Source organism: Panthera onca, chromosome D2 (genome assembly GCF_046562875.1).
Source record: "Panthera onca isolate mPanOnc1 chromosome D2, mPanOnc1 haplotype 2, whole genome shotgun sequence".
NCBI classification, from domain to species: domain Eukaryota; kingdom Metazoa; phylum Chordata; class Mammalia; order Carnivora; family Felidae; genus Panthera; species Panthera onca.
The window spans coordinates 24,538,788-24,563,843 of record NC_138349.1 but is presented as its reverse complement, the minus strand read 5'-3'; the positions used below and the strand labels follow the sequence as shown (position 1 = coordinate 24,563,843).

At 40.3% G+C, this 25,056-nt stretch overlaps 1 protein-coding gene across 2 annotated transcripts in view; it reads left to right on the top strand.

Moving 5' to 3' along the window:
- The window catches only part of SORCS3 (sortilin related VPS10 domain containing receptor 3), a 592,738-nt gene that overhangs the window by 520,103 nt on the left and 47,579 nt on the right, over positions 1-25,056 (top strand). The window contains exons 15-16 of one of the 2 annotated variants that reach the window (XM_078434805.2): positions 22,541-22,658; positions 23,680-23,813. The exons of the other annotated variant lie outside the window; for it this stretch is intronic. Coding sequence (XP_078290931.2) covers positions 22,541-22,658; positions 23,680-23,813 — 252 coding nt within the window. The remainder of the gene's footprint in view (positions 1-22,540; positions 22,659-23,679; positions 23,814-25,056) is intronic. 2 annotated transcript variants of the gene reach the window in all.

Here is a 25,056-nt window from a genome sequence, read left to right as displayed (position 1 = left end):
TGTTTCCTGCTTTTGTACCAAAGATAGATACCAGTCCCCCTTTTATTTTGTTTTCCTCTCATCCCATAATGTGATTGATCCTGCATTTTCTTGTATGAGCCCTCTTTGAATGCATTGCATGCTTATCGTGGGCATTGCTTTGAACAATATCATATATACACCAGTCTCTACATGACCTGGCATTCCCCAGCAAGTTTAAGGCTACATTTTAAATTCTGTGTTCATCTAATCTTACATGGTAATAATTTTTTTCTCAGCTTCAGATAGAGTTTAGCTCATCACATGGATACGAAGGAGATTGACCTCAGGGCCAAACCATTTACCGAAAAGACGAGATAGCACTCCTATTTTTCTTTCCTCCCCACCAAGACTCCGCAAGAGCGGTCACAGCTTCTGCCCCTTCTACCTTCTTTATCAAGATACTTTAAATGCTAGTAAGTAGCAGGAACTAGGGGAGGGCATCATTGCCTTACATGGGATTTGGGACAGACAGGTATTTTCATGAAATTAAGATGCGTTTGGAAGCAGTTGTCCAACCAAGTATGAACAATTCAGGCTTCCTGTTTTTAACTTTTCATCAAATTCAGAGTTTCTCTAGTATGAAAATAATCGAGGTTTTGTCAGGGTTCTTCAGACAGCCACAAGTGTGAGCCCTGGAAGGATTGCCAAGAGGCAATTTTTGTCTCTCCCTCAGATTTGAAAAGGACTTTAAACCCAGGTGGCCCAATTGGCTAACCAGTGCTTTCCCCTCATGGAATGACAAGGACATGGAGGGAAGCAGGAGCTCAAAAAAATTGATATACTCCCTAAGCACTGTGAGGGCAGGGAGTCCATTTGGGGATAAACGTGCTTCCTCTTGTCATTTAACCAAAAACTTACTAACGATGTAGGCTGTTTGAATTCTGTATTTTTCTCCTCGTGATTAACCCTAACTCTGTAGCTCAGCTTTGGTCAGGGAGAAAGAAAGGCTAGCTCATTCTCACTGAGGTTGTATCACTTTATCTTGCTACCTTCATTTAGAGGATGTAAATATTTATAAGGATACAGTGGTTAATTTTGTGTCAGCTTGACTGGGGCCTCTGGGTGCCTAGATATTTGGTCGCACATATTTCTGTGAGGATGTGTTTGGGTAAGATTAATATTTCAGTCATAAAGCAGACTGCCCTCCCTAATGTTTGTGGGGCTTATCTGGTCAGTTAAAAGTCTGAATGGAACAAAAAGGCGGAGCTTTCCCTGAGCAAGAGAGAATTCCTCTTGAGTGGCTGGCTGCCTTTGAACTGAGGGACATGGCTTTTTCTGTCCTTGAACTTCAACTAAAAAATCCACTTGGGTTTCGAGCCTGAACTACTCTATCAGCTCTCTTGGGTTTCCAGCTTGCTGACTCACCCTACAGATCTTGGGACTTGTCAACCTCCATAATTGTGTAAGCCAATTCCTTATAGTAAGTAAATCTCTCTCTCTCTCTCTCTCTCTCTCTCTCTCTCTCTCTCTCTCTCTCTCTGTCTCTCTCTCTGTATGTATGTATATACACACATATACAGCTGACCCTTGAACAATAGGTTTGAACTGCACTGGTCTACATATATGTGGATTTTTTTTTTCAATGAATACAGTACAGTACTATAAATGTATTTTTTCTCTTCCTTGTGATTTTCTTTTCTCTAGCTGACTTTATTGTAAGAATACATTATGTGATACATATAACATACACAATATGTACTAAGTGATTATGTTATCAGTAAGACTTCCAGTCAACATTTGGCTATTAAAAATTAAGTTTTTTGGGGGAGCCAAAAGTAATACACAGATTTTTAACTCTGCAGAGGCTTGATGCCCCTAACCCCCCCTGCATTATTCAAGGGTAAGGGTCAACTGTATATGTATAACTTATTGGTTCTGTTTCTCTGGAGAGCTCTGAATAATACACAGTTTATAATTGAAAATTGTGTAATGAGCTTCTCATATGTTTCAGACTCTCTTAGAGGGTATTAAAGAGGTAAATACAATTCTTTTTACCTTCAAAGAACACTCACACCAATGTGTTTGGGGAAGGAGATATACCAATCATCAAAGAACCCTGGTTGTATAACCAGGATATGAGTAAAAGGAAGTGAAAACTTCACACATACAAAAAAAAAGTGATGATTGAGTTGGTCTTGAAATTTCATAGCAGTTCACCAGTGGAGAACCAATTAATAGGTAATGGAATATAAGCTCAAAGAAAGCACAGATTTTTTCAGTTTTATTGATTACTGTAACCTCAGTACTCCTCCTGAAAGAGGAATTGCCACATTGTAGAAAGTCAGTAATTATTTGTTGAAACAATGACTGATTTCAAGACAAAGAACCAAACAAAGCAAAGTGCCACAAAAGAGCACATGGCTGGGTCTCAAGGGATTGATATTTTGAAGGGTCTTTAATTATGTTTAAGAATTTGACCTGTATCCAGAGTGATGTTCTTGAATTTGAAAATATGGTAATGCCATTCCTCTGCTCGAAGCCCGTGGAAGTCTTTCTATTGCCTTTAGGATTAAGTCATTGAATAGTCTATAAATATCTATACTTGATCACATGTCTGGGATCTCATTTCTGTCCCCAACACTGACCACTTTTCTCTGATCCATTGGTGCCTTCCTGCCCCTGGGTTTTTGTATATCTGTCTGGAATGTTCTTGCCTTCTGAACTTGAACAACCAAACTTCTGGATGTCTTTCAGGTCTCAGCTTAAGTATCAGCTCTTCTGGCACACTTTCTTTAGCCCACCAGATCACATTGAGGACCCTCATGCCACATGCTGTCTTAGCCCTATGTAGTTTTCCTTCACCATGCTTTGGACAATAAATATTAATGAAAATGGCATTGTTTTTCAGTAGCTTCCTCCTCCACCTTCATCTGCCTTTGATCCACAGACACGTGTGTGTGTGTGTGTGTGTGTGTGTGTGTGTGTGTGTGTAAACACACACATATGACTTTAAGTTCTGTGAGGGAGGATCTTTGTATATGTTGTTCTTTGAGTGCTATATGTTTACCAGTTTTTAGGATATGATGGTGTATATGTCAGTGATTAAATGAATAAATGAATGAATTAACAAATGCATTTTATGGTCCCCAATAATCTCACCACTATTGTGATTGTAGTGACTTATCTGGACTCTGAAGTGCTATGATCAGAATCCACTAGTTGCAAGTAATGAGGGTCTGGGAGTTGAGTCAGCATTCTGTGTGCAGAGGTGTGTATGGAGTATGATGACACAAGGGATGGACTGATGTGTGGCCACCAAGAGGCAGCTGGAGAACGAGAACCAAAAGGGGGTGATTCCAAATTTCCTCAACCATTCACAAGAGTCTGCCCGGCTTCCACTTCTCCTGAAGGCCAGTGCTTGGGGAGCATGGTACCTTCGAACATGAGCTCTACAGGGAATTCGTGTGGGAGAGACAGTCCCCAGCTTGCAGGCATGGGGTTTACTTACTTTCATTGCTCTTTTTTCCCACCGTCTTTTCAAATGTTATTATTTCGGCATCTCCCTGGTAACCTTGACAGGAACCATCTAGTCTAGCCTAAGTCATTGTGAAATGTGACCATTCTTATTACTTAAGGCTGAGAACAGGACTGGATGATTGACAAGCAGAGGGCCTATTGCCATCTCAGACAGTGGCTCTCTACCTGATGGGATGAGTTGCTTGCAGCTGCTGAAGTACTCAGGCCTCTTTGGTGTAGTATTTGCCCCCAGATTAGCACGTTAAGGAGAACTCTTTTTTGCTTGACTCAGATGTTGAATCAAATGGAGAAACACTGCTTTCCTACATTCTCAAAGCTACATTTGAAATTCTTTCTTGATATAAAATATTTGAGCCCATTGGCTGTGATTTAGTTGATCTTTAACAAGAGCAAGGGAGAACCTGATAGTCTCTCAGGGGAAAAAACAATAAACCAAAAGGGAAGTCCTGCTTCCCTGGAAGAAAGTGGATGCTTCTTGCCAGGCGTAGGAAGTACCTTCTTACCCGTCTGTGTCTGTTCAACACCTTCTTTTTATGTCAGGTACCTGAGCACTTTCTCAAATTGGATTTTATAGATTTCTCCCAACAACCCTGCTGTGTAGATCAGATTGTCATCACTCAGCAGATGAGGACACTGAGGCTCAGAGAAATTCACTGCTCACCTCACAAGTTCAGTAGGAGGCAAATTGAGAGCAAGGACTGTGAATTTCAAATGTCAGGCTAAGAGCTGAAATTTGAGGAAAGGTAGTAGAATTCTCCAAGGTTTGTTCAATAAAGGACCGTGGTGTGTGGGAACAAGAGTGACAGGATGCTAGCTAGTCACTAAGTATTGATGGATGGCCACTGTCCTCCAGACACCAAGTCACAGAAGACCCATTCAAACACAACCTGTTTGAAAAGATATGGCGAACATGTGCTAGAACTGGAGAAGGATTACATTGGAAGGTATGGGGCAAATTGTAGTTGCTATGAGACATCAAAGAAGAGATTGAAGATAGAATAGCTGGAAAAGGTTTTGTGACTCTGCAGACAAGAAGGAGACAGGGAGCATTATGAGCAAACATGGAGCAGTAGACCATGCCTGTCCTGCAGAGGGGACAGAGAGAGGTAGAGATACTTGCAGCAAATTGTCTAGGGCCAATTGCCTCACTGACTCCTTGTATAAATCCAATTCTAATTGGCATAAATCTCAGATCCATTGTTCCACTAGCAGAACTAATAGCCATAGTGAAGGGGGAGAGAGAACATTTTACCTAGAAAATTATACAAACCCCAAAACTGCAGAGGTTAAAAAAAATGAAGACCTTCTTTCCACTCATGAGACTATGACCACATGCTTAGCAGGGAACAATGCCCTTAAATATAGCCTTAGTGCCACGCAGAGACCCAACCCTGAGCATAAATGCATTGTTTAGCCTCTGGTAACTGCATCTGATAAAGTCGTTGGAAATGAACTAGTGCTGCTTCCATTGATCTGTTTTTCAGTTCTCTGCTATTTGCTGGAAGAACCCGATTTTACTTTGCCCAAAGTAAGTCATTTGAGTAATCGGTAAATCCAGTGGAACTCTGAAGTCACTGCCTCTAAGGCTGGCTGCCGGGCTCACAATCTTCACGTTGTCAACAGACGTCCATCATTTCAGAAGCACACTCCTCTGTGCCAAGGAACACAGAAGCAGAATGTGTGCTGATTGTAGGGGATTTTGGGTGATACTGGGATGTACGGGAGGCTGGCAATAGCCTGGAAGGAAAAGATTTATTTTGACCAAAAAACGACTGTGTGTGATGGGGTGATGGCCAAGAGCATGGGTTTTAGAACTCCACACTCCAGGGACAGGGCTCAGGTTTCCACTTAGCATCCATGTGACCTTGGAAGCCTCATCTGCTCTCCCTCTGAGTTTGGGTTTCCTGACATGGATGTGAGAATTAAGTGGAAATAAGCTCCACAGAGGAACGTTAGAGATGTTTGTAATCTCTCTAGTCTAATGAACAAGATGTGAGTCACTTGCAGGGAAGAACTTTGGCCAACCAGATAGGGGTCCACAAAGATTTTCCCTAATGATTTTAGACTTTGCTGGCCACAGGGTCTTCGATGCTACTTGATCCCCAATCTAGTGTGAAAGCAGCCAGAGCCATTCACAATATGCAAATGAATGGGCCTCAGTGTATTCCAATAAACCTTCACTCATAGGCACTGAAATTTGAATTTCATGCAATTGTTACATGTCATAAAATACCATTATTCATTTGCTTTTCTTCCCCTAACATTTAAAAACTGTTGTTAGCTTGTAGACCTTCCAGAATAGATAGCAGGCCAGATTTATCCCACAGGTTGTAGTTTGTTGACTCTGAAGGACAGGGCACATGGAGCTTAATTTACTGTGGCTTGTTACAAACCTAGTGTGAATCTTTGACACAGTTTCTACAAACCTCCCCTTCCCACAAACTCTATCTCTATTGCGCTCCTTTATGAAATATTGAATAGGCAAATCACTTGGAATGACTTAGAAGTTTCCTCATTTCTTATTCTACCCACATAGGCAGCTCATCTCTTTCAGGAAGCCCTCCTCAGCTCCTTCAGCTCTTACTTATTCCCTTTCATTGAATTTCCTTTCTTAAGGTGCAAGGTTTGGCACACAGGTGTATTTAGTGTGGTCTGCACTATTCTTAATGGAGTCAAAATTTGCAAAGTTGGAAACATCTGGCAGCATTGAACCTGAATGCTCATAGTCCAGAAGTTTTCTAGAGCTGTATGACAGCTGCCCTTTGGACTGGACATGCTATTTCCTGCCCCACCTGTCTCCTGATGTACATGTGTCTGCTCCAATTCTTCAGCTCACTCATGGTCCATTCAAGCTGCCCTTCTGTCTCCTGTAAGAGTTTCCGTTTGTGATTTCCAATATAGATTCTACATCCACAATTTCATACCTGTGTTGTTTCTTGAAGTTCTCCTTGAAAGTTTCAAAAATGCAGTAATACAAAGAATAATCTCATAAGCACCTGTGTACCAACCCCTTGGAATTAATATTATGTTAACACACTATGACTCTGGCTTCAGATTTGTTTTACTGAATGTACAGAGCATCCCAGTAGAGTTTGTCTTCTCATTATTGCCCATTTTCAGACCCTGTTTTTTTATTCCCTCCACAGATCAGTGACCACCATTAATTTGATATATATCCTTGAAGTGCGTGTTGACACATTTAGTACATATTTAATTATCCACAAACAAATATGTAGTATTGCTTTATTTGTTTTTAAGGTGCATATTTTATCTAAATGCTATCATTCTCCTACATGAGTCTGTCACTCAATATTATCTATCTTGGGGCATATCCATCTGGTCCAGACACTTTTAATGTTGTATGACATTCTGTCATGATATGAATATGTGCTGCTTATGTCTCCATTCTCCTATCAGTGGACATTTAGCTTATTTCAAACAGTTTTTTACACTATTTCAAATGTATGCTTCTATCTCTGTGCATGCCTCCAAGTGCCTAGATAGAAGTCTCAGAGCTACAGACCTACAAGTGGAATTGCTGGGTCATGGCGTATTGTTATCATCATCTTTACTTTTGCACGGTTTTCTAATTGTTTTACGTATTGGTCATCTTGGTGGTGGGAGTGTGAGGGATTTTTTAGTCCATCAGAGTCATAGAGTTTACAACTGTCTCATTCATCATCTCCCAGAGCCGTGGACATGGAGGCTTGTGCACGATTGGTACTCATCAGATACATAGGGATTGAATGATACCATTGGACTGACTGGCAAATAATTTAAGGGTAGGGGTTGAATTTTATTCTCTTTAGGATTCTTTCTATCTCTTGGTTCAGATTTTGGCACAAAGTTGGAGGCTGAGAAATACAATGCCATGGGAAAACCAGGTGGCACTCCTTCTCCTTTCTTCCAGCTCTTTCTATTCCCATGTAGTTCCTCTTCTCTTGAGCATCCATCATCTCCTTGTTTGCATCTCTTAGGTCCCCCTTCATCCACCAACTCCTGACTCATCTTTCACAGGTCCACAGATGACTGGTTTCTAACCCACTGATACAGACTTTAAAATTCCAAATTTTAAACTCAAAATTTCAAATTTTAAAACTTTAAAATGTCAAAACTAAGATTTGAGAAAGGAATCAATGTTGTTTGGACACAGAAAGAGCCTTTAAATACTTGTAAAAAATCAGCTCTCTTCCCTTTGCCTTGTCGGTTCCAATGCTAAACCTTCAGTTTCTTTCTCAATTTCCCCTCCATCCTCTGCCTCTTCCAGGACTTACTTTCAAGCCTGCTAATCCCTGCCTCTGTCTGCCATCTCACAGATCGGAGCATCATGCAGCTAATACAGGCTCTGTGTGCAGGATCCCTTGCTGCTGATCCCCTGCCTATTTCTATTAAGGTCTAGTTCCTGTCTCACTTTCACTCAGTGTAATTCTGAGGCAGCTGCTGACCTCCTTTAGTGCTAAGCCCATCTACACCCTAATGGGAAAACAATCAGGTGGCATGGACACACACCAGTAGCCAAGGATGTGGCCTAAATTTCTGGAGACCAACAACTGCGGGCTGCTGATGGCTGGCCTTCTCAGAACACTGCTCTTTCCGCTTTGATTTGAAATAGGTCCTCAGGAGCTTACTCAATGGAAGTAGAGAGGAAAGCTTATGGGGCAGGAAGCAGGAGAAGGCTTGGGGAGCCTCGGCCTTCCACAGAGAACTAGATATTTAGAAAAGGACTCAGGGAACCACATGTATCGAGCCTCTATTACAAGAACTTACCAGATCTTTATTCAACAGGATGCATTGCATGCTCACTACAAGATAGGCACTGTTCTAAGAGTTCCAGGAGCTGGTCTAAGACATACACAAGGTAGTCAAAGGCTCTTCTGATAGGAAGTTTATGTTCTAAAGCCTCTTCCACACCCTACAGAAGAAAGAACAGTTTTGTATGAGGTTTATTTCAGGTCTAGTGCTATGGAATCTGTTCTATAATCTGATTGTGAGCTTTTAATGGTGGTAGTGGTGATGTGGGCGCACATGAGATAGGGGAGGGAGAGGAAAGAAGAGAGGAGAGGAGAGGAGAGGAGAGATTGCTATAAACCTCAGGGCACCTCTAACTTTCAGCAATTCTGACCCTGGCTGTGGTTTCTCATTATTACTTGTATCTTAGTTTGAGAAAAAACAACACTGTGAATGAATTGAAAGGAACATTACAGATTATTAAGAGTGGTTACCTCCAATGGGTCCTTTATTTTCTCATCTATACATTTTTTATAGTTTTCTAATTTTTGATAATGAGGAAAGGGAAATCATTTATCAAAATATACACATGAGAAAAAAGTATCTCTTGGATAATGAAAGGAGCTGCATTTAATTATATTTTGGTGATTTTGTAGGTCACACTGTACTTTTGAGGTTGTGACCTAAAGGAAGGGAGAGTCTTAACTACCCACCATCACTTTTCAGTGCTAACTAATGCCATGAGTAAATTAATACTAAATCATTTCAAATAAATAGGCTACTGGAACCCAATCAAAAACAAGAATGGAAAATAGACAAACCCCACTCATAAAATAAAAATTCAGGAAATTGCTAGATAGTGGCTTCTGATGAAGCAGTGCTCTAAATAATTTCTTCAAGGTCATCTGGTTAATTTATGATGCATTTGTAAGTTATTGTGTATTTTAAAAATTAATGAAAGATTTAATTATAGCAGGGTTGCCTGTGACCTTTTGTGAAATGACTTCATCATAAATCTGCAGGCATTTCAGAACTGTTTTCCAGGTTTCTAATAATTTGCTCTCAAATTAATGACATCCAGCCAGTGAAAGGAGTCAAGCTTGAGTAAAAGGATTGAGTTGGGATTTGCGGTTTCCTAGCAATGGCTAATTCTAAGTCCTGGTTGGGGTTGGCAGAGAAGATGGTGTGTGACTCACAGGAATCCACAGCAGGTTTAACTGTTTACTTAGAGAAATAAATCCAGTGTGTCAATAGGGGAAATTGTCGGTAGCCAGACTAGCTTATTGCAGAATATTTTATTTAGGGAACATTTTTCTGCATATCCATGTGGAGGTAACACCTGGACCAGTGGGAAAATTCTTTTTCCCTGGTAACCATAGTCCTTCTCCCTCATTTATAAATTGAAGGTCTGTGTCTACCCTCCAGCCCGGTTGCCAGCTACCTGTGAAGCTGAACTTGGACTCCATCACTCTGGGATCTCTGACCTTCACCTATGGGATCTCTGACCTTCACCTAACTTAGTGAGAAGAGCTAAGCTGCCTTTGGAAGAAAGCAGGCTCACTTCCTCAGAAACCAGGGTATATCATTGTCTGTGTCATTCTGATGATTCATTTGATTCAGTAGAGTGTACAGAGGAATGCTATATCTTAACAAATCAAAGAAAAATTCTCTCTCTTAAAAGAACCTGGAGCACTTATTTGTAGTTCCAGATTGGCAGGCTAGAGTTTGGAAAACCTGGAACATCCTTTAGACACAGAAGCCTGAAGGAAAAGCCAGCAAAATGTAGAAGGAAAGTCTTGGCTGAAGACTTCCTTGTTTGCCACAGCCCTGAATATGATCTCTGGTGTACCCTTCATTCTTCCAGTAATGCACTACTGTCACCCCTGGCAAATCATGGCTCAGCCTGCATGCTGCAAAGGCTTCCTGTGAAAAGTAGTCAGCGTGGGAGGAAGAGCTGGGTTCCAGGAGTCTTGGGTCCTAGTTCTTTGTGTTCTTGAGCACACCACTACATCATTGTTTTCCCTAGCCAGCATACGAAGGGGTTGGGTCAATGATTTGTCCCTAATGACCCTTGGATGACTAAGACTTTATAATTCTATTTGTCCTTTTTCATGCCCAAAGGACTCCCAAATAGAGGCAGAACCAATAAAGATTGTCATAGTTCAGGTTCAAGTACATAATCATCCACATAGTTGATGCTTTAGAACTTGAGACAAATTGGGTCATAATTGAAGCTCTCTGGATATATCTTCTCTGCAGATTTTTCTTCCTTCCTCCAATTGGACTTTCAGTTTTATATATTTCATGGGGTTTTTTTCTTTTGTGCAAGCAGCCTATAATGAGCTGTTGTTAAGGGGACCCCCATGCCCAAACCTCAGTGACAAACTGTGCAGTCCATGATTGCTAATGAATCATGAAATACTTAAAAGAGATATGGGCCTTGCTAAAAGCACAGTGCTGAAAACTGTGTTATAATATTAGCAGCAACTGCCTAAGTTGGACTGGCTGCCACACCTACTTGCTCTATAATTCTTTTTGGATGAGTTATTTAACTTGAGCCTTAGTTTCCCTATCTGTTAAATGAGAATAATAAATGAAATGACATAATCCATACAAAGTGGTTAATGAACTGTAAGGGTTCAATAAATAATCACAAATATTGATATTCCTGATTATTATTGTTATTTGACTGACTTCTACTAGAGTGCCTACTGTTTGCAGTCTTGTAGAGATCATGGGTATATAAAAGCATAAGGTACACTATCTGCCCACAAAGTTCTCAGTCATCCAACAAAGGACATAAAGCAAATTATCATTATTAGATGCTATTACATAAAAATATTAATAATTTAAAATTATTTACTTCTTAGTTTATACAAAACACTATATAAACACTTAGTTTATACAAAACACTATATATGACACATTTAAACCTCAGCACTCAGTTAGGTACTGTTATTATCCTCATTTTGCACATGAGAAAACGGAAGTCTAATTAATGTGTGTAAAGACTTTCATTGGGTCTGGGATTGGCACTCACAGCTTGCCCTATCTGATAATAACACCTGTGTGTTTAACTAGTTCATTCTGCTGGCTCTCAGACAATAAATATATGACAAGGATGGCTTGTCATAAGTTGCAAACTTTTAAGAGTTTAAGATCTAGCAAGGAGGATAACATACTTATGTACATAGTGTATTAATTTTGATACCTTCTGGAAGTACTAAGGGTAATACCCAAAGTACAGAAAAAATGCTACAAAAATTCAGAGGAAAGATATTTTTTTTCTTCTTAAGGAAAGGAGTGGAAGAGGAGGAAATATCAAGGAAAACATAATAGAAAAGTTAGCATTTGAATTAAACCTAGTAGAATAATCTATCAAGAAGATAGAATAATCTCAAAATCTGTAGTGTTATGATTACATAATTCAAAAATGTACAAAAAACTCAAGGAGAAATGGAATATTTGCAGTATCATAGGAAATATTTTAATAATTTTCACATGGAAATCAATAGAACAAGGAGTCAAACAAGGAGTCAAATCAAGGAGTATGATTTTGGTGTGAATACTATTAGTAAGTTTTATTTAAAAGACCTGTATACAACTTCTACTCAACAAATAGAGAATATATATTTTTTAAGCAAACATTTATTTTTTTTTTAAATTGACCATACACTGGGCCCCATGGAAATTATGGACTAATTCCAAAGACCTGATATAATTGAGGTCATATTCTCTCTAAATGTTATAATTAGATCAAAATATTAAAATAGAATTATGATAAAGAAAATAAAGGAAAAGACATCTATGTTTGGAAACAAAAGCCTGGGTCATTTGGGGGTAGTTTTGTTTTTTAAAGAAGAAATCTAAACAGCCACTATGAAATATTTAGATTTGAAAAACTATCCCTCCTTTCCTTTCACTCCAATGCATTATTTCCCATCACCCCCTCTACTGTTTGACTTGAGACCTGCAGCATGAGTGGGAATTGGACAAAATCAGATGTGGGGAATAGCATCCCCAAGCAGAGGAAAATCAGGCACTAGGAAATCATGCTGCTTTTGGTGGAATGAACAGAATTATGCTTGAGCGCAAGTAACATGGAGGAGAGCAGGAGATAATATTACAAAGATAGATGGAGGCTACTGTAGGGTGGCTTTTAAATCAAATTCAAAGGTATTATCCTGATAGTCATGACTAGAGCTTATGAAAGTTCAAGGACAAGAATAGGTACCTTGGGAGTTTTTTACAAAGAGTTTGAAATTGCAGAAATAAATACGATTGCCAAGGTCAAGTGTAAGAACCAAGAAGACGAAGACTTAAGTTACCACAGTCAGAAATGAGGGGAAGAAGAGATAGGTGAGAAGTACACTAACAGAAGTACCAGTAAGGAAAGGAGAATATGGTGTCACTGAAGCAGAAAGCTAGAGAAACTGAGGAAAAGCCTCTGTTTCTGGGGGAGAAGATCAGCATCTGCTCATACAGGATGTCAAAAGCTTAGAAGAGGGGAGAGATCCCTTACACTTGCAATATCTAAGGAATGTTTCTAAGAGGAGGTGACATTTCAGTGGGGGCTTAGAATGGGATTGGGGCAGGCAGAGAAGGAAGGAGCAAATAGCATGGCAAAAAAAGGTGTTGAATTAGTAAAATGTGTGTGTGTGTGTGTGTGTGTGTGTGTGTGTGTGTGTGTGTGTGTATGAACATGTACATGCACCACCAGGGACTCTGCTAAGTGTTCCACAGCAATTACCGTCAGCATATCTATATAATGCACATGTATGCAAGCATCTGTGTAGAGTAGGCATTTGTGGAAAATAAAGTAGACTAGTTTGGTTGGAACAGAGGGAAGAAGGAAGAAGAGTTTGGAAAAGAATTATGAGGTCCAGATTTGGGATAGAATGCTAGTTCTAGGAATGTGATCTCTATTTTATTCTGTAACTAGTTTCTGAGCAGCCATGTAGTGTCTTTGGAATCATGCTCAAAGACAACTCTCTGGAAGCTGGTGGAAAATTGGTTTCATGAATATGGATATATGGTATAAACAAGTGAAACCAGTGAGGAGGCAGTAAGTACGAGAGCCTGGATTACATTCTTCAGCAGGAAGATGAGCATCCAGTAAGAGTTGGCTTCACATGGATGCCAACTTGAATCCTAGTTCAACCTTGATCTTGAAAATGAACCTAGTGCCTCAGTTTCTTTACATGAAACGACTATACCCACGATTCTCAGGGAATGTGTGTGGGGTTCCAGATTATAAAAACCGTGAAGCATTTAGCAGAGTCCCTGGAAAATGATAAGCATGCTGTAAAATATAACCATCAGTGGTAGCCATTGTTGTTATCAGGGTATGGAAATGGGATTCCCATTGAGTTGGTGAATATGAGAGATTATTTAGAAGTGCAATGAAAAGGAATGAGTTTCAGGCAGGAGATTAAGAGAGAGGACCAAGTCGAGGACTGAGTTTCTGCTGACACACAGGTTTCTAGCCTAATGAGTGAGAACTTGGCTAGGTCAGCCACAGAGAGAGGAGAGTCAGGAAGGACCTGTCAAGTCATCTTTGGCCTTCTTCTCTTAAAATTTTCCTCAGGCAGATATAAATGGGGGAATTAGTGGTTAGAAGAGCTCGAGATGCAGGTGTAAGAGTCCCTGAGGAAGATAAGGGAAAGGGCAGGTTCTGGGGCAGGTCAATGACAACACTGTATCATCTTACTTGAGTTCAATCAGATGTTCTTTCAAAAATTAGTCCACAGTAAAGTCTTAATCGGACCACCCCAAGCATCATTTGTTCTTTCTTTTGCACATTTCTAGTGCCTTTCTTTCTAATATTGAATCCTTGTCCTTTTCCTCTCTGAAGGACTGTGATCAACCACTCTCTCCTAGAATCTTCGCTCAGCTTTTACAACTGTGTATAAAGGTTGGTATAATTGGAGGTCAGGAAAAAGAACTATGCAGGGGAGAATCAGGTGACCCAGAATTGCTCTCCTGTAAAGAGAAAAACATCTTCACAGAGCCTGCTTCTCTAATTACATTTAGTGTGGCATTGTTTCCACCTAAATTATAGCAATTAAATAACCAGATCCCCTTTGAAATCATTTAATTAATGAGTAGCTAAACCTTTATGTGTATGGAATTCTAATGAAGTTTCTTTTTATTTTTGAGAACCACTTCTGTCCCTCAGATTAATCACTCCCCTCCCCAGAAGTCTCACTCAGGTCTGGATGGTAGGTAAGAGAAGGTATGTTAGGGTCCCAGAAAATCATTTGTTTGTGGAAGTCCAGGATAACAAAGGACAGAGAAGCTGCTGCTATTTCTCTCTCAAGATTGTTTTTGTCTTTCTAAACCCCAAAGGACACACAGATCAACCATGTTCTTTGGCCCAGAAATAAGGGCAGATAAAGCTATTAGTCCAATTTTGAAGAAGTGAATGACTTTGATGGATTAATTCTATCCATTAATCAACTCAGAACTGTTTAATGAGCATCTGTTTTATGGAAGAAGTGCCAGTGGAGATAAAGACGAATGACTCTAAAAGATAAATCTTTTGTGTATGGGGTCACCAGGAGATAGATGGCTTGTACACCTGGAGGTAGGCATAAGGATTGAAAGAAAATAAACTCTTGGAAATTATCTTAGAAGGGCCACATTCCACCTAGACTGTTTCTGCATTCCAACCTTTGAGTATATGTGTCACTGATTAAAGTCATCTTGTATAAGGAAGCTGCTGGTTTAAAAGATGAAGTTATTTGCTCAAGGTTATTTAGTTAATTTAGTGGCAGACCAGGAATAGGGAAAGATATTTTCTATTTCTTTGCCTCATACTCTTGTCACCATGACTAAACCATCTGCGTGTTAAAAATCAAGCAACAGGAGGAGCACATGAGGGCACTCTCTGACCAGAGTCACATTAGTAGTCTAGACATTTGATACCAGAGGAGTTTAAAAAAAGGAAGAGACAGTCTTTTAGGTTGATAGAGCCAAAAAAGAGGGTGAATCTTAAGCCAAAAACTCTTGTGAAAAAATCCAGATGACAAGGTAAAAAGAAAAACAGAAGTAATAAATTTTAATTGATTTTTCCTGAAAATCCATATAGTGAGGAATGGCTTAGAGAATTCATTAATTTTGCTTTGGTCAGGAGCAACTTCTTCGAGGGAACTAACGGGCAGGCTACCTGTTTCCAGTCATTTCTATTTATGTATGAGGTATCTACTTTCTCCAAGGCTCTGTATAAAATGTCACACACACACAGACACACACAAAAGGCAAAGCCCTGAATTTGAGGTTAGTATGTATCTTAAAAAGGGGATATTGAGCCAAACCTGTCAAAAGCTCTTGATGAGCAGGGACTTGGATGTGTATTTCTGGGGGTTCCAGCAATAGGAGTGATGGTGATGGTAATGAACATTTGTTGTTCAGTGGAATTTTCAAGATTTTCACATCTTTATCTCACATGATAGGTTTTTTATATGTTGGCGAAAATACACTTTAAGTTAAGAAGTGGGGTTAGGAATACATTTCTGCAGCAGAGGGTCAAAATAGTTTACCTTGGTAATTGCAAGGACTACGGATGATAGAGGATTTGTGCATGCTAGAAATTATCTTTTTTTTTTTTTTTTGCCAAAGACTTGAGATTGAAACCACACTCTAGAATTCCTCGTTCCTCAATAATCAATTAGTGTTTCTTTATCAAGCACCTACCATTGAAAGGCTTTATGGCATACAAAAAGTATAAAGAAGATGTGGTTTATGTACACAATGGAGTACTGCTCAGCAATGAGAAAGAATGAAATCCCACCATTTGCAACAATGAGGATGGAACTGGAGGGTATTATGCTAAGTGAAATAAGTCAGTCAGAGAAAGATAGATACCACATGTTTTCACTCCTATGTGGAACTTAAACTTAACAGAAGACCATAGGAAAAGGGAAGGGGAAAAAATTGTTTCCGAGAGGGAGACAAACCCACAAGAGACTCTTAAATACAGAGAACAGACTGAGGGTTGATGGGGAGGGGGTGAAGGAGAGGAGAAATGGGTGATGGGAATTGAGGAGGGGACTTATTGGGATGAGCATTGGTTGTTGTATATAAGCGATGAACCGCATGAATCTACCCCTGAAACCAAGAGCACACTGTAGAAACTATGTTAGCTAACTTGACAATAAATTATCTTTAAAAAAAAAAAAAGAAAAAGAAGCGTAAGAAGTGTTCCAAACCATAAGGAGCTTTCTAATTGGTTAACACAAACTTGACCAAAGGTAGGAAAATTACATTCTAGATAAGAGGTCTAGAGCTATGTTTCTTAAAGGATAGTCTTGGGACCAGCATCAGCATCATCTGTGGAGCTTTTAGAAATGCAAATAATCAGGGGCACCCAAGTGGCTCAGTCATTAGCACTCTTGATTTTGGCTCAGGTCATGATCCCATGGTCTCACAGTCTCGTGGTTGGTGAGACAGAGCCCCTCAGAGGACTCTGTGCTGACAGTACTGGAGCCCGCCTAGGATTCTCTCCTTCTCTCTCAGTCCCTCCCCCACTTGCACTAAGTGGCACCTACTCTCTCTCTCTCTGTCTCAAAATAAATAACTACACATTTAAAAAAGAAAAGAAAGAAATGCAATGAGGCACCCAAAACATACTAATAAGAAAGTAAGAGAATAAGACAATCTATATTTAACAAGCCCTCTGTGATTCTGATGGAGACAGTGGAGAACCTCTTGTCTAGAGATAATAGGACCATTTGAGCTTCTGAGGAAACAGTTCAATGTTGCTGGAACAGTCATAGAAGTCTTTCTGAAAGAAGTATCACCTGATTTTGGAATCACGTTATCCTTTTAGAGATATTCCATATCTTGGGTTCTTTCACCCTACCTCTCTTGGGTTTTCATATTAAGTTGATATATAAACCGCTTTGTTTCCCCCAAAATTTACCACAAATGGGATGAATATGCTGTGCCTACTTACTGGTGATGAGATCTGTAACTTTAGAGGAGCATTTCCAGTGAATAAGAAACTTTTATCTGGGAAATTAAGTTTTTTTTATTTGTTAATCAGAAGTAGTCTGGGTTTTCTCTATTCCTAATCTACCTTGTGGGTGATTATCATCCCAGATTAAGGTACATGGTTTCTCATGATGGTCATCCTGCTTTCTATGCTGGCTTCACACTTTTACAAATCCTATTGTGAATTTTAACATCTGTTCTAAGGGTAGTTAGGAAAAGGGATGAGAAATGCTTGAATTTAAATTAGTCCTTATTTTATCTCCTGCTAAGTTTGCTGCATTTCTGTCATTTCCTTGGCTTCCATGGGCTCCAATCAGAAGAACTGTGAATGAATGCAATATTGAATGGAATTAGGGAAGCCAGATACATCCAAGAGACCATTTCAGTCACTTATGTCCCATAGGCGGGGGCCCATATTGAACATTTTTCTTCCCAGAACCAATAATGGATAGAGAGATGGGGAATACATTAATATCTGAAAGTTGCTAAGGGGTTTTAGTTAGGGTCCACTGATCTTAGTTGGGGTCCAATGAGAAAATGAGCAAAGATTATAGTCCTGACATTCAGTGTTTAAAATTTTGTATCTGGCAAACGTAAGTGATCACATGGGAGAGCAGACTAGCACACTCCCAAGTAAAAATATTTTTGTATCAATTTACAGTTTGAGGAAGGACCTGGGAAACACAGTGTAAAGACATCTGGGCTAGAAGCCAAAGAAATATAGATGAAAGGATATGCCTTGCAAGATTGCAGAAGACAGAGGCTGAATTAGTCCCCAAGTCCTAACTTGGCACCTATTTTTGTGGTCAGTTCTGAAATGAGCTCTCTGAGACTGGAAACAGGTATCCCAGAGAGTTGGGAAGACCAACAACATGGACATCCTTAGAGGGTCAGGGTCAGTTAGGCTGGGCACTTGGGTGATGCTTGCATCCTCCTCCAAAGCAGCCCTGGGAGATGGCGAAGCCTGAGCTTGAGGTTCTGTGTTTACTAACTCTTGAGCATTCCTTTCCTCTGTGGGCAAGTTTATCTGTTAGAAAGTTCTCTCATATTTTGTAAACTTTCACGTTTTTCTATCTTGTTAGTTTTTTTTATACTCACATGATCTCCCCAGAAGGCCTACTTTTTGGTTTCCCCTCCCCTGCCCTTCCTAAGTCATCTCCCAGTTAACCAGCCATAGTTTTTATAGCACTTCTTGGATAGATAGGTGAAAAAGTGATTTTAAGTTTATTTATTTGATAGAGCCTGCACATGAGTGGGGGGGGGGGGAGAGAGAGAGAGAGAGAAAGAGAGAGAGAGAGAGAGAGAGAGAGAGAGTCCAAAGCAGGTTCCACACCATCAGCACAGAGCCTGATGTGGGGCTCGAACTCATGAACAATGAAATCATGACCTGAGCTGAAATCAAGAGTTGGACACTTAACCAACTGAGCCACCCAGGCACCCCCAAAATTGGTCTTGAATCACATCACCATCTATATTAATTTCCTGTGGCTGCTATAAAAAATTGCTTCAAATTAGGGGGCCAAAAACCCAGAAATTAATTCTCTAACAGTTCTGGAGGCTAGAGTCCAAGATCAAAGTGGTTAACAGGGTAACACTCCTTCTAGTGCATGGGGAAAGAATTCCTTCTATGCATATTACATCTTCTAGGGGCTCCAGGTGTTCCCTGGCATGTGGCCACATAGCTCCAGTCTTTGCCCTTTCTTCACATGGCCTCCTCCTCTCTGCAGGTTTCTCTTACAAGGATGCATGTCATTGCACTTAGGGCCCACCTTGATAATCTGGGATGTTTTCATCTCAAGATCTTTAATTTACTTATGTCTGCAAAGGTCCAGATAAGGTCACATTCACAGGTTACAGGGACTAGAACGTGCTCATGTCCCGTGGGGGAGTCACTATTCAATACAGTATGCTATCTTATGTAGTGTCTATTTCAATGGTCCTTAAGCTTTAGGAACTGTGAATCACTTCAAAAATATGATAAAATGTATGTAATTTCTCCATAATAAATACACATGTTCCAGTAAATGCATATTTTTATTTAAAATTTCTGGAGATTCACACTTTACTATGACCACCAAAACCCATACATGTATTCTAGTTTGAGACACTTAGTGTATATCTTTGAATGGTGACATCCAAAATTGGCTACCTTTTTCTTTGCGATCTAGTTAATGTAGAATAGGCCTGGATATTGCCTCTTTCATTCTTGATAATATACAGAATTCTTAATTAATGTGTTGTAGGATCATCTCAAGTATTTTTGGTTTCTCTGAAGTATTTACTTACATTAATCACATTGTGTATGAAAACTCTTAAGATGCCACATTATTATTATTTTTTTTTATTATTTATTATTATTATTATTATTATTATTTAACCTGAGCTGCATCAAGCATCATTTTCTTTATTCAATACTTATGTAGTTGCCAGGGAAGGACCTGACATATCTTTCTGTTACTTCACATTATTAGATTCAGCCTTTCCCTTCAGTCTGTCAAGACCTTTTTGGGTCCTGATTCTGCCATCAAGCATATTGACTGTTTCTTCCAGCTTTGTGTCATCAGAAAATGTGATTTCCAATGATGACCATTATTTTCATGTCTTCAAGTCATTAATAAAAATGATGAACAGGAAAGAGCAGACAGCAGAACCTTGCAGCTGACTACTCATGCCCTCCCCCCTCTTCGATTTTAATGCCTTAATTAGGTACTGTTCAGTCACATAATTTTACTGTCAGATGCCTTGCTCATACCCAGGTAAATCGTGTGCCTCATATTTCCCTCTTCTGTCTGTCCAGTAATCCTTCCATGGAAAGGAATGGCATTAATCAGACATGATGTATTTTATGATCCATGAAATAACTGTAAACTATTTGGAGTAGGTGGAAGTGTTTGGTTTAGCATCACTATTATTCTTCTACTCAGAGTATTCCAATCAGGGAAGACTAGAGGAGGTAATATTTGAATATGAAAAGATTTAGAAAGGTTGGATAAAGACAGAAGAAGACATTCATCATGGTCTTCTCACAGTGGTTTTTGTTTGTTTGTTTCTCCTGACAGTCTTTCAGTTTAACTCTTCTCTCTTCAAATAAGTAGAAACTTTTAAGACATAACTGCTTTGTTAGAGATTTTAAATGGACTGACTAGTGAACTCTCCATGAAATGAATCAGGACTAGAAGGTGAAAGTACCTCACTGGTGACCTGGCATGGATGTATGGGATTTGGAGACCAATGAATATAGCAAAAATGCAAGAGATCAGAGTAAGCCTAGGGGAGGGATGCTTACATTCACTCTGCTTCACACGGTATTGACCACACAACCCAAGATATTCTAGCCCCATGGCTTCTGCTACTCAGTGCTGAGCTAAGATTCTTATAAAGATCATACGTTTTTAGTTTTGTTCTTTTAGTATAGTTGGCACACAATGGTACATTAGTGTCAGGTGTACAATATAGTGATTCAGCATCTCCATATGTTATGCTACACTCACTACAAGTGCAACTACCACCTGTAACCATACAAAATGATTACAGTATCATCAACTGTATTTCCTATGCAGTGCCTGTTATCCCTATGACTTATTCACCTCAAAGTCTGTTTTTTTAATTTTATATGTTTTTATTTATTTATTTATTTGTTTGTTTTGAGAGGGAGGGAAGGGGGAAGAGAGAGAGAGAGTGAGAATGAGTGGGGGAGGGGTAGACAGAGAGGGGGAGAGAGAGGATCCCAAGCAGGCTCCTTACTGTCAGTGTAGAGTCCGACACAGGGCTTTAATTCACAAATCACGAGATCACGGCCAGAGCTAAAATCAAGAATTGGCCACTTAACCAACTGAGCCACCCAGGCACCCCAAAGTCTGTTTGATCTTTTAGACAAGACCATAAAAAGTTGTATTTAACTTTAAAATTTTTTTTTAACGTTTATTTATTTTTGAGACAGAGAGAGACAGAGCATGAATGGGGGAGGGTCAGAGAGAGGGAGACACAGAATCTGAAACAGGCTCCAGGCTCTGAGCTGTCAGCACAGAGCCCGACGTGGGGCTCGAACTCACGGACCGTGAGATCATGACCTGAGCCGAAGTCGGCCGCCCAACCGACTGAGCCACCCAGGCGCCCATGTATTTAACTTTTAAATTGATAGAACATTAAAAGGCATTTCTCAAGGTGTAATATGTAAGTTGTACGATCTACAAAACAGTCCTATTTATTCATCCATTTCACAATTTTAGTCAACTTCCACCCCTCGCAAAGCATCTTCATCCTTCAGAAAGAAGAAGGGACTGTCCCTTGAGGAGTAGTCTCTTAGGTGTCACCACAAGAACATATGACTGGAAGGAGATGAGAATCCGGGGATGATAAAATGATTAAATCTTGCTGAAATGGAATCCATCCAATGCCTTGAAAGACTTCAGTTGGTTTAGGTTCCCAGAGTGATTGGTCTCCTCTTTATAGCACTATGATAGATATCTTGCATTGTAATTATAAGACATGCCACCCAAGTAGAGTATGGGTGATCAGTATTTTTTTCCATTTTTCTAGAAACCATTGGTCATTCATATGTATAGGGCCATCAACTACTGGGCTTTGAAAAGGTCAGTATTGATTATCTAAGTCACATAGATGGTGTGTTTCTTTACTATACATAAATATGAGTTCCTTTTATGGGGCTACTGTGATTTTTCAGGGAAGGGAAAGGAGGGTGTTATTCATGTGAATTAAACAATAGGAATTTCAACTAAAGCATACTTAGATTCTGTCAGAATTTTGGAACTGGCAGCCACACTTCAGAATAGCTAATTTGCCCCCATTCCCACCATACACATACACATTTACTTTACAGATGAGGAAACTGAGTCCCTGTCAGTAGACATCAGTAGATAAAATACCTGTGCTTGCATTAAGGAGAAACAAGAAGGCTACATGTCAAAATATCAACAACAGTTCTACCTGTTGAGTGTAAGATTTTGAACTATTGGGTGATTTTTTTCTTTCTTCATATCTTTCTGTGTAAGGTTTTGAACTATTGGGTGATGTTTTTCTTCATATCTTTCTGTGTTCTCATTGCTTACTATAAAGTACATATATTACTTTTCCAATTAAAAAATGGTTAGTTTTAAACCCACTATGAATACCATGCCAGTTGGCTAGAGTTGTGTAAATGGTGGACTTTCTCCTTGGTGACCTTCCAAAACCTCAATTTGGAAGAACCTGTTGAGTCCAGGCCACAATTTAGTCCTCTCGCCCTCCAGTCTTTGTGTATTAGTGACTGACTAGTGGGACCTCTCTGTTTGTCTCTCCCCTGCCTCCCCTAAACACTTAGAGTTTTCGGCCACTTCAGCCTCCGTTCTGAATGGCAGTTGGTGAAAGTGGACTACAAATCTATCTTCAGCCGACGCTGCACCAAGGAAGACTATCAGACCTGGCACCTGCTCAATCAGGTATACCATGTGGTAGGGGCATACTGGCTTCTAGGAAGAGGAACTACCACAAGGCCTGTTTGGTCATCTCTGGGCCTTCCTATTTGAAGGAAGAAGGTAGTGGGGCATCTGAAGATAGTGATGGATTTGGGGGAAGGGTTGGAGTCCACACACACAGGTCAAGCATGCAAAGATGGTATTTAAAGACCATTTTTCACCCTGTGATCCTGATCAACCCGTTGAGATGATTGAATAGTCGAGGGGTGAGGGGGGCAAGTATTACCTCGGGCTTTTGCTCTATCTGTGGAGAAATAAACCCAGACAGCCAGGAGGACTTTCAGTGGTTTCATCATCTCACCTGTTAGTGGGGAGGGTGAGAATATTTGTCAGGCCAGCCTGCAGTGAGATCCCCAAGAGCCCTGGAAACAGGGCCACAGATAAAGGGTGAGGGATTGGGGTGAGTGCCTCTAGAAATGGTAGATATTTGTTGCTTTGCAGCATAGGTAAGACTTCTGCATTCTTCAGAACCATTGCGATCATGTGATTTATACCAGTTTCTCCGCTTTTCTTTGCCCTTGACTGGAAATAAGGACTTGGGCATGATTATTTATCATAGAGAGAGAACTTTTCAGGCCAACTTCAGTTTTACTCTGAAGATGATATGAAAAATATGCCAGAATTGGATTCTTTTCCACCACAATTTCTGTTGAAGTCATTTGGGCAATTTGTAAGTCTGTGACAATGACTTGGAATTTTTGCCTTCTCTCCAGAGGTGGAAGAGAAACAAGATGAAGTAGACATCATTGGCTAAGTTGGGTGGGAGGTAGTGATGAGCCAGCACCTCCTCCATGGTGTTCCTCTTATGTGGTAGTAAAAGACTGGCCCTTTTTCCCTTGAGACTCCTGAATGGTTACTAGGGATGAGATTGGTAGACAGAGCGACCAAAAGAGAATGGAAAGGCCAGCGCTTCCTATAGAGAAGCTGGTTTATTTCACCTTCTTTGTGTTTTTCTTCCTTTCTCACCGTGGACTTTCTTTCTAAGGGGGAGCCTTGCGTCATGGGAGAAAGAAAAATATTCAAGAAACGCAAGCCAGGAGCTCAGTGTGCCCTGGGTCGAGATTCCTCAGGGACAGTGGTTTCAGAGCCCTGTGTCTGTGCTGACTGGGACTTTGAATGGTGAGTCCCATGGCATCTCATTGTCAGTTTCAACCAGACATTTACTTGTTGGGGGGTGAGGATGAAGATCGAGCTGGGGAAAGGGGAGTCATGACCCACAGGTGGGAGGTGTGTTTGCTGGCCTATGGGCCTGACTGTTTCAGTTCCTGGGCCCGAGGGTAACCCTGTACCCCTGGAGGGAGGACAGGAGGAGATATTTTCACAGGGGAGGTCACTGTTCTGTCAGAGCAATATGTCTGAGGAAACTTGTCATCTTCAGTTAGCATCCCTGGGCAAGTGCCAGAGAGGTTGGTCTGAGCAGTGACAAAGCTCAGAGAGCTACCACCTTGGACAGCTACCTCCAGATACATTAGCTCAAACTGTGATCTTCCATGTGTACTCTCTCCTTTCATCATTTTTTTTCTCCCTCTAATGACAACCACAAAGAACAACTTTAAGTCTCACCTATTAGCCAATAATCCACAAATTTCCAATATATACCTCCAGCTCTGGCCTCACTGTCCTCTAGGATGGAGACATGTGTGTCCATGTACATACTCAGCCTCTATCTCCCCTTGAATTGCTAGTAGGGATTTCAGACCCAATGTGGCCAAAGTGGAGCTCTTCCTGAATCTTCTACTTTAGAAAGCAATTTTTTCAGCTCTTCTTGAACCCCTCTTCCCAGACCAGTTTTTCCAAACTCAATAAAAAATATAGTTGCTTAAGTCAAAATCTCAGGAGAGCTTGATTTTCCCTTCCCCTTCCTCTTCCCCTAAGGCCCAGGCCATCTGCAAGTCCTTGTGAGTCTTCACCTCCAGAACACATTCTAACCCAAAGTACCTCTGCCCATGTTGACCACAACTTGGATCACTCCCGCAATCTACAAACTCTCTCTGCCTCCACCCTTGTTGCCCTAAAACCTATCCTTCTGACAGCAACCAAAATGAGATTGTGAAAACCCAAATCATATATTACTATTCCTATGCTTAAAACACTCCAGTAGCTTCCTCTCTCCCACAAAATACAATGCAGTCTTCCTTCCTTGGCTTATTCTACTCTACACGATTTGGCCTGCTACCATTGTGCCCTAATTTCCTACCATTCTGCCCTCATTCCCTGTTTTGCAGCCACACTACCGTCTCCTTTCTGTACCTTAATTAATCTAGGCTTACGCCTATCAAAGACAATAGCAAGTGCAGAATTTCTTCCAAATCTCAGCATGGCTGGAACCTCTGGATGAGTCATATCTCAGCAAAAACATCAG